We start from the raw sequence: 13578 nt of genomic DNA on the forward strand, positions 1-13578 counted from the left end.
AAGGGAGGTTTCTAAAATAATCCCATATTTGATGTATTGATATATTACTTAGCATATGCAGTTTCCCTTCTCACAAGTTACCAGGTAGCCCTTAATTACATCAAGCCCTGTGTCACCATATAGTACTACTCCATGTTAATTTTAACAAACGTGATTATGACATATATCCTTCACTTCTGAAGTATTAATTGTTTTGACCCTTTGCAAGTATATTTTTCCTTGCCATAAATGTAGAAACTGTCAAAAGAATTGAATAATTTGGCTTGAAGTTGGAAATATGGAGCTACCTTAGGTAGGTATACAGACTTAGACTGCATGATCTAAGCCTCAACTTTGACTTCCAAAGCCCTAAACTCTGATGTTGCAAGATTTTCTGAGGCAGACAACTAGCATGAAAAACCAGTCAAACCAATACAAAAAATGACAATTTGCTGGAATATAGTCTGAGCTTTTAAAGCTCTGCACGCTGAGGTGGTCTGCGGAAGGGATGTTAATCAAGTACGTGACATAACTTTGTCTTTGAAGGGCTATAATTTCTTTCAAAATATTATTTTAAATCTGAAAAGTAATTATTTTCTTTACTTTTTTGTAACACGGTAATTTTCTCTTTCTATTTTGATTCATTTTCATTTTTCTTTTGCTGAAGTTTTTGTCTCTGCATTTTCGGCCTTGTTTGGATAGCTATTTTCCACCGAAAAATTGCGTCGTTTTTTGTGATTACATTTCCCTATTACCTTTTTTACTCACATATATCAAATCGTTACAATAATTTTTCTACAAAAAATCTTAGAAAATGCAGTCCAAACACAGTTTTTCTTAGCTGGGGTTTTTTGTCTCTGCATTAATCGGAGCCACTTGTGTCCTTTTGATGCCCTTGGCAACCATTGGATTAGAGTTAAATGAAGCTTATTAAAGTCATCTTTCGAATTGAAAAAAACACCTATAAAAATGATAAACATTAAAACTATGTAATGTTACAAATATATAGACCCTTAAAACTAGCATACATATGCCAAGAATACCATAATTAAAACTAGTGATAGATTTGTTAACCACATCTTAGGACAAATATAAAAGAAAGAAAAGGAATAGAACCGGCGCAAAAACCAAATCACTAGGGTTGGTTCAATGGACGAGGATGAGAGGGAAAAAAAATAAAGTTCTACACAAACCGATGCAAATAGTTTCTTTTCTTTTAAAAGGAACTTTGCATTTTCAAAATAAAAATTTGTTTCTGATATTAGCCTGCATTATTGCTCACGAGCCATGTCTACTATTACACCCAACATTTGGCTATGGGGTTTAATCAGTTTCCAAACTTTAATACGCCTGATACTGTCTTGTTCCTCTCCATATAAATTGTGCTGTATTGAATTTGTGGTTTATATCTCTAGCTCAACATAGGGTCATTTTGTCAACTAGCCTGGGCTCTTTCAACCACATTTTTGTACCATTATGGCATTATTTTTCAAAAAAGAAGAAATAAACTGCTCCCTCCGTCTCACTTTGATAGTTCTGTTTTCCTTTTTCGTCTGTCTCAAATTGTAGTCCATTTTTCAATTGAAGAATGTAGTTATCTTTTAATTTCTCTAAAATAACATTATTTAATGTAAGTTGTTATTACTATAAACTACCTTATTTAATATAGATTGTTAGTATTGAATATAACCTGCTCCATTTAATGCATTTAGATTTTCCAAAACATATGGATATATGAAAAGCCAACTTTATTTAATGTAAGGGTATTTTAGAAAAATAGCAATCTAAATTTGTTTTTTCAACGAAATTAACTACTTTTTCTTAAATTACGTGAAAAAATACTACTAGAACTATCAAAATGGGATAGAAGGAGTAGTAATCTCTAGGACTGGCATTACATAGAATTGATAGTATAGTAACCACAGGTTAGTTAAGCTGATTGATTATCCCATGCATTGAATCTTCTTTAGAACTAATTAAATGCCTTGGGACTTCTTTTTCCACCTGTGCAATGCACTTGGTGCTGGCCTGTCATTAACTTGGCAACATCAAACTCCATAATTGAGCTGTATAGAGTAAAACAAACATACTTTAACATTAGCTTCGAAACCAATATGCCAAGGAAATATTAACTTTTTACTTTGACTTCTTGGTTGCTAACAACCATACTTTTTGACTTTGATATCCTAAACCCATGTTCCATGTTTTGTACCCTCTTCATGTAATCGCCTTACATGCACATTGACAGTTTGCAAGCTAAGAAAATAAGCTACTAAGTTTGTTTTCATATTGCTCAAACTTCACTTAATCCTAACTTTTTTTTCCATATTTGTTAAGCAATGGTATAGACGGTGTCAATTGAAACAGATTAACTTTGGACTTTGTTTGTTGTCAAAAATAAATATGTAAATAAAACAAAGCAAAAATTTGGGCTCGTTCTAAAGCCTTAAGCACAAAAGATTTTATCCAAATTCCTAATTAAACCTATTAACTCCCATCATTTATCCCTTCCATCCCATTCCACATCTTATCAGCCCCTAGTTTTCAGGCTCACGATTCGAACTTGAAAGATTTTACGAACCCTCTTCCGTGACTAGCTTAAATAATTTATTTATCCACAATCTTGTCTCTACAAATCCCTTTTTCTTTCGTATTTTTCGTATATTTTAACGTATTTACTCTAATTTTCTTCTATCGCACCCCCTAATTAAAACGCAAGTAAGATTCAAATTTCCCTCCAAAGCTAGCCTTCGTAACCATAGGAGCTAATCTCAATTAGACCAAGCTTGACCAATTTGATAAAAAAATATGAAAATCAAGCTCTATAAACTTAATTGGGCAGCAGCTTTAACAACACAAAAAGAAAAAAAGATCATGACACTTTTTTATCGCAGTAGCTTTAAGTCTCTCCTGGCTGTCACTAAGTAATACTCCTATCCTGTAATGAGACACTTGACACAGACTGAACCCCCCAAAAAGTCCTAGACCTCTTACCCCAAACATGTGTCTACACAGCATTTCCATAAAGACCAGAGCCAAGAAGGACCTATAAAGAAAGAAAAGAAGAGAAAAGAAAAGAAAAGAAAAGGAAAGAGAGAGAGAGAGAGAGAGGCCGTACTACTGGTGGCGTTGCAGCCAGCGACAGCAGAGAGGGAGCAGTGGCAGGCCAAGAATGTCAAATTATTTAATAATGATTACACTATCATTTATTCACTCATTCATTCTCGGTCCACGGATTTGGACACGTGTCGAGATCATGGATCTTTGATTTTTGACGTTAAACTGGTCTGTGACCGTCAGATTTTTTGTGGGTCTGTCTGGGGACAGTGAATAGTGTGACGATATTTTGACGCCTTGTTTTCACCCAAAAACTGCAAAAACTGCTTTGATGAGTTTTTGGCAGTCAGTCCTACCATTCCGGTTGAGTAGCTCGAGACACTTTTTTCTTTGGACAAGAGATCAAGAACGAGCCGTGGTAATTAAGGAAGGTGACCCCATTTGGGTTAAAATATGAACAAGCTGGTAAAAGTCTTCTCTATTGCGGGGTGAATATTTTTAACTCTATTTGGGCTAAGTTTGGATTGTAATTTTTTTTTCTATGAATATATTTTTTAATTATCTTTTTATTTCAAGTATATCAAATCGTTACAATATTTATATTTTTACAAAAAATTCAAAAAAATTAACAATCCAAACGGGATCCTATTTTTTGGAATATTTTACAAATAATTTGGAAATAGCATGGGCTTTTCTTTTCTTTTTTTTTTTTTGCATATTTGTGATAAAAACGATAGTTAAAAATGTTCTCTAGAAACACTGGATCTAAAGAAATAACTCAATCCAATTAATTTTGCTGTGTAGAGTTCTTGTAACGCCAAGTTCAACAGCTCCCAAACAATCTAACTCAATCTAAAATTAAAAAAAAAAAAAAAGGGAGATCTTTTTTGTTAATAAATTGCAAATGACTAGTAAATTAATTTTGCCACCACCTTAGTTTCATGATCTCTTATAGGTAGGTTGAGCAATGATAATCTTGGTTATGGTTGCTTTCAAGTTAAAAGCTTATGGCTCAAGGCAATCCTTCTTTTTTCTTTCTTAAAATTTTTTTTTTTTTTTTTTTTGTGGACAAAGGAGTTTCCGGGTCAATCCTTACGGGGCCCGACTAATCCCCTGCGATCCGAGCTCGGCGTCCCAACCCGACCAAGGCACGATAAGTGCACAGACGTTTCCACAGTACAGTTTCGAACCCGGGATCTGAATGTCCCAAAGGAACGCTGCTACCATGTGGCTAAATCCGTGGGGTCTTTTTTCTTTCTTAACACAAAATGAGAATACGGTGCATCAATTATGCTAGTTAGAACTTTATAAAAGCTGATTTAAAAATGATTTTACAGCAACAGCAACAAATGTTCCATATCTGCAAAAAGAATTAGTCACTGTTTAACATGTGTCTCCTTTTCTATGTCGTCATGCCAGAGATCCAAAATTGTGGATGCCTGTTTCACGTCAATTGACTTGATGGCTATAAATATGTTGTCCTAGACCCTATCATTAGGGCAATCAATTAATCACAACTTAAGAAAGCAAATTATAATTAATCACAACGTCCAAAACACATAGTTCTAGGTAAAAAAGCTCCACTTTTCTATGAAATAAACACTTGCTCCAATGTTAGCCCTACTTTTGTGTGTGTATATATATATATTCTCCGTCTTCTTCTTCTTTTGCTATGGAAAAATAAAAATGTTGAAAATCTAAGAAAACTATTTAAAAGCTTACGAGTATTTTATTGTTTGTCCTATATCAAACTTTGATTCTTAATTTGATCATAAAACTTGATTTATCTGTGATGATGATCTTCCTAAATAATTTCAGCTTCAAATTGATGCATTAAAATGTACCCCCCCCCCCCCTCTTCTTGTTTCTTTTTTTTTTTTTTGCCCCTTTTCTTCTTAATCACCTATGTAATTAATTGCGAGGATATAGATGTTCTTCTCATTTGCAGGCTAATGAGAATCTATTGCACACCTCAACTGTGTTTTCTTGCTACACTAGCAAGAGACAAAAATGAAGAACATAACTCAATTAGAGAAGGAGAAACAACAAAACAAACCATACATTCTCACTACCAAACTCTTACAAAAGAAACGCATATTATGGCGAGATTCTCGCGGGTACAAACAATTCTATCATTTCTCCATCATTCTCTTCACCTTCACCTCCACCTATTACCCTATATACATACATACACATCTTCTAAGATATAGATGGCCAAAAGGGCATATAATTAATTAATGCCTAGGAATTATTTTTAAAAAAAAAATAATAAAGTACTGTTTTGTATTGTGTGAATAACAACACACACAAGTGATTCCAAGTGACAAGCCAAAGAACCACAAAAAAATTTTTTTTTTTAAATTGAGAATAATAAAAAGAAAAAATGTAGAGGAACTGTCAAATTAAGACAATAAGACATGAATGAAAATTCAAAAAAATGCATGCATGCATGCATGCATGCATGCAGGCTCTGTCCCTCCTTAAAGAAAAAGAATGGGATCATTTTGGTCTTACGAGAGAGCTAGAATTGGACAGCGTCTCTGAGAGAGAGAGAGAGAGAGAAGGGAAAGGGGACCAAAAACCATTCAATGATTTTGTAATGGATTGCATTATGATTGACCCCTCGCTGACCTGAATCACTGACCACATTGCCCACTCTGCCCCCACTCCCATCTCTTCTGACTTTCTTTCTGAACCAGAAAGACAGTAAAAGAGAAAGAGACACAGCTGCTGCTTTTGTTCATTCATTGCATCCATCACACTGAAATATTACATGCATATTTTAAAGAGAGTAGGCTTGATTGGCAACTAATATTCCATCATTTTATAATTTGAAAGAAGTTTAACTGCAAATTTTACTGCCACTGGCCTCAGATAATACGGCTTATCCACTTAATATGTTTTTACCGAAGTTTAATTTCAAATCATGCTATCGACAGCCTCTTGTACGTGAAAAGTGACATGCCATGTCTCTAGGGAGTATAAATTTTTTTTGTTACTAGAACAAAATGAAATTACATATCTGCATGCCTGCATCCAAAGTATGTATATATATATATTTCGTAGACCCAAAAAAAAGCTAGGATCCATGTACGTATGATACATGATTCATGAGCCCTTTTTGTTTCTTATTTCACATCTTTTGTTGGGGGGGGGGGGGGGGGGGGGGTGGGTGTTCATTGGGGAGGTGTGGTTGGTGCTAGCAGTAGTACTATGCGTCTGGGAATTAGGGCAGAAGGTGTGATGGAGACCATACTTCATCTCTATTACTGCTACTCCCTGCAACTTCTAGGGGCAGTGCTGTCTTTGTCTGCCCGGCATTCAAGGCGGGCTCTCTTCCAATTTCTTGAATTCTCTCTCTCTCTCTCTCTGAATTTTCACTTTCTGATTTGCCATTCTTTCCTTAGTTGTAGTATCCAATGGTTCTTCTCTTGGTAGCATGTGGTTTGGAAAAGGAAAACAAAATGAGCTAGTAACAACATCTTTTACTTCTTCTTCTTTTCTAATGCAGTCAAAGTACAGAAATTAACTCGAACTACGTAGGGTGGTGGTTGAAGAAATTAGTGTTGGACATGGCCTGTGCCTCGTAGCAAGTAGGTTTTGCCTTTTCTTTATATAACTTTTTCTTTATTTCTTGTTATCTATGATGTATTACACGAAAATTCAAGAATTTTTATACATCGAAAATTCAAGAATTTTTTACTTAAAAACTCATTTATTGCATTATGTCTACATTTTTTATGCATTATAGGTACGCCATTTGTGGAAAATTTTCAAATTGCATCTATTTAAAGTCTTCTTTTTTTTGTTTTTTTTTTTGGGTTGCATCAATTTCATAATCACTTTAAACTGAATGTGCATATATTTAAGAGGCATCTATAGATATACAATACACACACACACACACTCAAAAATCATTTCCATAGAGAATTCTAACCCTAGACAATTTGGTGGACGAATACAGGCTTGTTTATGGGCTGTCAAAGAAGGACATTGTCGGGCTTCAAAGTCCAAAAGATAAAGAGAAGACCACATCATGAGGGTCAAACATTCAGTCCAAATTTTTCAGAGAGCCCGCTGAATTGGGCCTCCATTCGCCAGGCAGTGATTCTGATGTTTAGTGGATCTTTTTTCTTAGCCCCACTGATGGACCGGTACTCGGGATTAAAGTCCAGTGTGGTTTGCTCCGTCCACCTTCTAATAGTTGACATCAAATAAATTGGTAATTTATGGGACAAAAATAAAATAAAAATTAGGAATATAATTTAAGAAAATTTTAGTAAAACGGTTGACCATTGGGGGAAAAAAAAGGTTAAAGTGTAATATCAATTCTAATACTTCACTTTTTTTTTTTTTTGTCAAAATTCTAATACTTCACGTACATTCAAATTTTGATGTAAACTATATAAAATAAATTACAATATATTGCATGCATTTTTGTTGTCACAAGTTGAACTGTGATGCTCAAATACTAATAATAATAACAAAAAAATTCAATAATTTTCACTAACTATACATTCCATCATGATGCATAGTTAGTGAAAATATAATTCCCAAATTTAGAAGGAAAAAAACCTATATGGTTAAAATTAAAACAACTAGCTTAATTAGAATTGGTCTTGTTTTGACGCTTCTACCGATAATGAAAAAAAAAAAGTATTTTTAATTGCTAAGGTTGAGACCTTAAAATTTAAAAATATTGAATTCAAATCCCATTTCTTAAATCCCACTTTTGTCCCTTAAAAAAAAGTGTACTCTTTTATTCATTCAAAAGGATTACAATAGCATATATGGAAAATTTTCACTTGGCAATATTTATTAGTTTCTTCTTCTTATTCTCTCTCTTGTTTCATTTACCTTTTAAACCAAGCCCCTATGAATTAGTTTCACTAGATAATTGTTTTTTTTTTTTTTTTTTTGGATACTTGTACATATGGAAGTACAAACTTAAAAGGAAACATCAAAAAAAGAAAAGGAAAAAATTGGAAAAAGAAAAATATATTTGTGTATAAGTAGAGTTTATATTTATAACGATCGTAACTACCTCTTTTATCCTCTGCCGGGAGCATGTGAGAACTGAGAAGCCCAGAATGGCAGCTTTTACTTCTACTACTAGTACTACATTTTGCCTATCTTCCAAAAATACAACCAAATTTCTAAAATTTCTTCTTACAAAAACTGTTGTTTCATTCCCAAAACCCAAATTAACGGCTGCAACTAGTCATTTTCGGTTAATTTCCAGATGGGCTTTTTCCAATTCCAGTTTCAAGAAACTCAGCCGCGTTTTCTGCAGCACACTCCCCACTGTCTCCACTTCCACAACCCACTACGAGGTATTGTTCTTTGACCAAGAAAATTCTTTAACGTTGTTATTGTTTAAATTTGTAGCAGCCCCGAAAGGAAAATCAGAGATAAATTATACGATGATTCTGTTTTTTTTGTGGATTTTCTTTTTCTGTTTCTGTTACAAGTTTGTGAAGCAAATTACTGATGAAGCAATTTTAGTAGTTTTTGATGGATGATTAATTTTTTATTTGTTAGATATGGTGGTTATGCGAATGTTACTCCATTTTGAAACAATCCTGAAAATGCAAATTATATGAATTCAACTTATGGGTATAAACTATAATGAATGTGATGAATTTCCTTATCCAATTCCCCACGTTGAATAAGTGTCATAGCTTTTTAGCTACATAGTTCTATAAGGAACTGAATACAATTGAAGGATTTTTTAAAAAAATATATATTTATCTTTGGTGCTATTATAAATTCTTTTTGCAAGACTTCTTGTCGTGTTGGAAAGACATGGTCCAACGGTAATGGGAAAGAGTTATAGCCTTGCAGTGGGGAGATCAAAAACTAACTCGTTGGATAAATAGATGAGAGCTTGAGTGACTAGAATGGGACCAATTATTGAATTCTTTTTCATCATGTTCACCGTTATATGTGCTTGAATTGGTTCTTGAAATGTCGAGAATTAATTTGAATTACTGCATGCTGGTGGAATGTAATGTTGAGGCATTTCCACCAGTGCCACGCTAAAAGTGAATACAGATGTAGAAGCTCTTAGATGTTCGTTCATGCTGTCTTTCAGTTCTTGTAAGAGTATAGAACTCCCATTATTGCCGAAATCTTTGTCCTCCAACGAGTTTCCATTAAACTTTTCTCAATTGTGTTTCTTCTCATTTATTAATGACTTGTTGAAACTTGGTCGGTTCATCCTAATTTGATAATTAAATGTTTTTTCTTATTAAAATGCAGTTTTCTGACGGTTCCTCCGAGGTGGAGTTAAGATTAAAACTTGGGGATGTGGATGTAAGTTCTAAAGATATATTTGTAGATGCAAATGACAATTCCTTGGTGATCCAGGTGCAGCATTCTGGATTTCTTCAGACTCTCATAAACACCAGCTGTCTATATGAGAGGATAAAACCTGGTGAAACAATATGGTACATGCACCATGCACTCTAGCAAATTTTATTTGAATCAGTTCTTGAATCATCCAATTTGAATTTTTTTATCATCATTACAGGTATATAGATGATGATGAGCTTGTTGTTAACTTGAAGAAGCAAGATCCTGAACTGAATTGGCCTGACATTATTGAGTCCTGGGAGTCTCTTACAGCAGGAGTCACACAACTTTTACAAGGAACATCAGTTTATTTAGTTGGGGAGTCAACTGAAATAAACCAGAAGATCGCTCGAGAGCTGGCAGTTGGCCTAGGGTAAAGTAGCTCATGCAATAGAGTTGTTAAGTGATTCAACATTGGGTGTCTTTTTGGAAGTTCCTTGACCTGTTAGATGCTTATTCTTTTATCTACTATATACGCTGTGACCACATGATTTTGCATCATTGTCTCATAGACTGTGAAATCGATCTTACCTCCCTTGTTAAGGAAAATGCCAAGGAAAGGCCGGTAATTAAGTTCTGGATGCTTTAGTATTAGGTCATTATGTTGTTTCTGCATAATTCTCTCGTGTTTTAAAAACATAGAAGGAAACTGTTGTTTCCTTCATGCTTCTATGTCCTTAAAATTTCTACTACTAATTCATCTTTTTTCTCAGATCAGCTTAGTAGCTTAAAGGGATGCTTGTGTGTTATTTTTCAACATGTGTGTTAGACAAATTTATAGTTCGGTACTTTGGTGAACTTTACAGCTCTTTCTGAAAGATTACCGGTGCATTTCTATGTCTAGTTCATATATTTTTTTGGCCTGACAGGTTTCTGCATTATTATCCTCTTTTTTGTGTTCTTCAGGTATACACCTCTAGAAACAAAAGAGCTAGTGGAAGCATTTGCAAAGCAAACAATCGATTCATGTAAGTGCCCTTGTGCTTTAGTCAACAGAAAAGATTTTGCTTCTTTGTTAAGATCTTATAATACAGATTCATGGTTAGGAACCGCCCTTCTATGTCCTTGACCCTTTTTTTTCTTGGATTAAGACTGATCAGTTTGTCTTTAATAAGGAATATGTTACTAGCAATCAAGGAATGTATAGGCAATATTTCTCTTTCAAGGGACGAAATAAGCCTCAGGAGTTACACCAGCTTCATTTATTACTAGGATATATGAGCAACATGACAGTTTTTGCAGTGTAAAACATATTAAAGGTTCAACCTTTTAACCCATTTACTCTACTTTTCTTCCCCAAATTAGCTTGCATCAGACCCCCTGAGTGTGTGGATGACAGCTTTAACCCTTGCACTGACCCAATGGGGTAGTCGGCCAGTGTCCTGGGCCAAGAACAGGCAAAAGTCTAGCTGTTGGCAGCTAATTAAGTACCAATGGAGGAAAACTGTGTTTAGCTATATGGAAATTCTAAAGTCTGTTAAAACTGCTTTAAAGTTTCTTTATCCCACACAATGCATTAACAGATGTAATCATTTCCAGGGGTCGCTGCAGAGGGTTATGATGCTGTGGCTGAAGTAGAAGGTGCTATATTGGAAAATTTGAGTAGGTACACAGTTTTTCCTTGTATTCATTTCCTTGGTCTTCAAAAGATGAATATTTTAACGTGAATCAATCTTTTAGTCATGCTCGTACGGTTGTGGCAACAATAGGAGGGAAACATGGTGCAGCTAGTAGGACAACTCAGTGGAGGCACCTATTTGCTGGATTTACAGTTTGGTTGTCACAGTCAGAAGCAACAGGTGAGGTATCTTCTCCTGTATCTTAGTATCAAATGTCTGAGCCCTACTCTAGATTCGGAAGGCAAAACTTCTTAGTTGCTTTGATTTCCATGTTGTCTAGTCATTGCTTTCTGGTCTTCATGCTGTCGTGTATAGACGACATCGTCTGCACATGGAAACCCATACGTTATAATAGTGTGTTAAGTTTTCTATTTTAGAGCATACCAATGGTATTATATGACTGTGTGTTAGTTCCTATTGTGCAAGTGCTAAAACATCTGTCTTGATGTTTAAAAGTTCCTCACTAAGGTTAAAAACTGCAATGCTTATGGACTCAGAATGAAAAGCAGTATCACCAATAATTCCACATAGACAACAGAATCTTATAAAGCAGCTAGCAAAATTCCAGTCTCCACGATAGCTAAGATCATGATGTTTAGATTAAAAGAAAAATTATATGGGTTTATACGAAAATAACAAGTTCGTTCCCAAGAATAGGCCTATAAATGCTTGACTGCAAACCTCATGTGCCTTCTTTATCTCTAGGGTGCATGACGACACACCAAAAGCATCAGACCTAGTGAGTTGTGATCTATCTCTAGCTGTTTGTGTTTACTTGTTTATCTGAGCTAGAGTGGCTTGTCGCATAAGTTAACCAGAGATGAAAAACCTGAAATTGAATGAAATTATCTTATTAGTACACAAACAGGTAGGCTAACAGAGCTGTTGTTCGCATATGCTATGGATGTGCCTATTCCAGATGTAGGATATCCGTTCCGGTGCAGTTGAAAATATCGTTCTCGTGTGAGCCTTGCTAGTTTATATTTCAAATCGTCATTCTATGAGCTTTTGTATTCAGATGAAGCTTCAGCAAGAGATGAGGCCACGAGGCACTTTGAAGATGGTGTACAAGGTTTCTCTAATGCAGAAGTGGTAGTCAAGCTCGGAGGTTGGGATGCCAACTACTCAAAGACTGTAGCTCAGGCTTCACTGAGTGCCCTCAAACGCTTAATCTTGTCAGATAGAAAGCTTCCAGGTTTACTTTTCATCCCTTACCAGACAATGTATCCCATTTAAGAATTATCCTGAATTGCTGATCGAGGGTCTTTAATAGAGCTAAGTTGGAAGGAGTGAACTCCCTTTCTGTATATCTGGTGGTCTCAATTAGGGAGTAGATGGTGTACATGGTGCATTGCATGAGCAAAAATCCTGCATAACAGTTATCAACACTCTCCTCATTTTCTCTGATGTTGATGCCATGATGACATCGTTGACTCGGTTCATTTTTCTAGGTAAAAAGAGTCTTTACGTGAGGTTGGGATGCCGAGGAGACTGGCCAGATATCAAACCTCCTGGTTGCAACCCATCAACAACAGATGATGCATCTCTTCCTGGATCTTAACTCTTGGTAAACTGCACAAAGTTCTTTTCAGCAAGAACAATCTGTTTGCTTCTTTTTATTTTGCATTTTTTGGAGAGGGAGCAAAGAGATAGCTGCATTATGAAAAGATGTTCACAGGGGCCAAGTATTAGCAGAAATGCTTCTACTTAATGTACGAGCTGAATATTGTATTCCTGTTCCTGTGTGAATCGCATTTTTCTAGATTTTGAACACAGTTTACTGGAGGTACTGCTTCAGCAATAGCTGTATGTACTGCTCACAGTAAATTCTATGTTATCAGAACAATAAACATTTCATTCTGAAAGTTAATACTCAACTCTCCAGGGCATATAATTATATTGGGTGATGCACACCAGGTGAGGAATTGGATGGGGAATTTATGGGACCATAACCTTCACCACACTTGGAGGGAAGACAATTAGAGTCTGTGTAAAAGCTACAGAGAAGAAAACTGCATGCATGTTCTGTAACACCCCCCCCCCCCCCCCAACCCACCAAAAACCAACATAAAGGGAAGGAAATTAATGGTTGTCCCTTTTTGTCAAAGATCAACTCTAGCTTGAATCATCATCTCATGGATAGTTTGATTGATTAGAATCAGTTCTGTCATTGGAAGACTAGTTAGGAAAATCAGGCATTGTTGGTTTAGGCAAGCACGCTATAATGATGGATTCATCAAAAATTTGAACAAGTTAAATCATCTCATGGACAAGCTACCACTAGCAATTTCATTTATCGGTTCTGTAATTCAAAATGCTCAACTAAATTTAATTCATTTCCCATCACATGTAATTGTTCCACACTTCTCTATCCATTTCTTATACTTGCAAAATAAGAGCCAAAATATGTCAGGAGATTTGTCAGTACTAAATGCCAATAATTTTTGCGATTTTCCTTCTTTTTAGCAATTTCCAAACAGTATTTAGCCATTTTCCTCTTTAGGCTACTTCTAAATGCTGATTCGTACGTAGATTTGAAAGACCTCAATCTTCTTGCAATATAAAAACT

General features: G+C 35.2%; 1 protein-coding gene across 1 annotated transcript; it reads left to right on the forward strand.

The window, feature by feature from the left end:
- Window positions 1–8086: 8086 nt before the first annotated feature.
- On the forward strand, window positions 8087–12886 carry LOC113705222 (probable inactive shikimate kinase like 2, chloroplastic). The gene is made up of 8 exons (XM_027227007.2): window positions 8087–8369; window positions 9298–9485; window positions 9569–9763; window positions 10297–10358; window positions 10930–10996; window positions 11071–11189; window positions 12028–12204; window positions 12461–12886. The coding sequence occupies exons 1-8, from the start codon at window positions 8127–8129 to the stop codon at window positions 12568–12570; spliced, it is 1161 nt and encodes a 386-aa protein (XP_027082808.1). The 5' UTR covers window positions 8087–8126; the 3' UTR covers window positions 12571–12886.
- The last annotated feature ends 692 nt before the right edge of the window (window positions 12887–13578 follow it).

This window comes from Coffea arabica, chromosome 8c, assembly GCF_036785885.1.
Source record: "Coffea arabica cultivar ET-39 chromosome 8c, Coffea Arabica ET-39 HiFi, whole genome shotgun sequence".
NCBI classification, from domain to species: domain Eukaryota; kingdom Viridiplantae; phylum Streptophyta; class Magnoliopsida; order Gentianales; family Rubiaceae; genus Coffea; species Coffea arabica.

Excerpts from the sequence above, each read along its gene's own strand:
- LOC113705222 (XM_027227007.2), top strand. The coding sequence starts at position 8,127 with ATGGCAGCTTTTACTTCTACTACTAGTACTACATTTTGCCTATCTTCC. Across the intron at positions 10,359-10,929 it reads AAAGCAAACAATCGATTCAT|GGGTCGCTGCAGAGGGTTAT; the intron begins GTAAGTGCCCTT and ends AATCATTTCCAG. Across the intron at positions 11,190-12,027 it reads GTCACAGTCAGAAGCAACAG|ATGAAGCTTCAGCAAGAGAT; the intron begins GTGAGGTATCTT and ends TTTTGTATTCAG.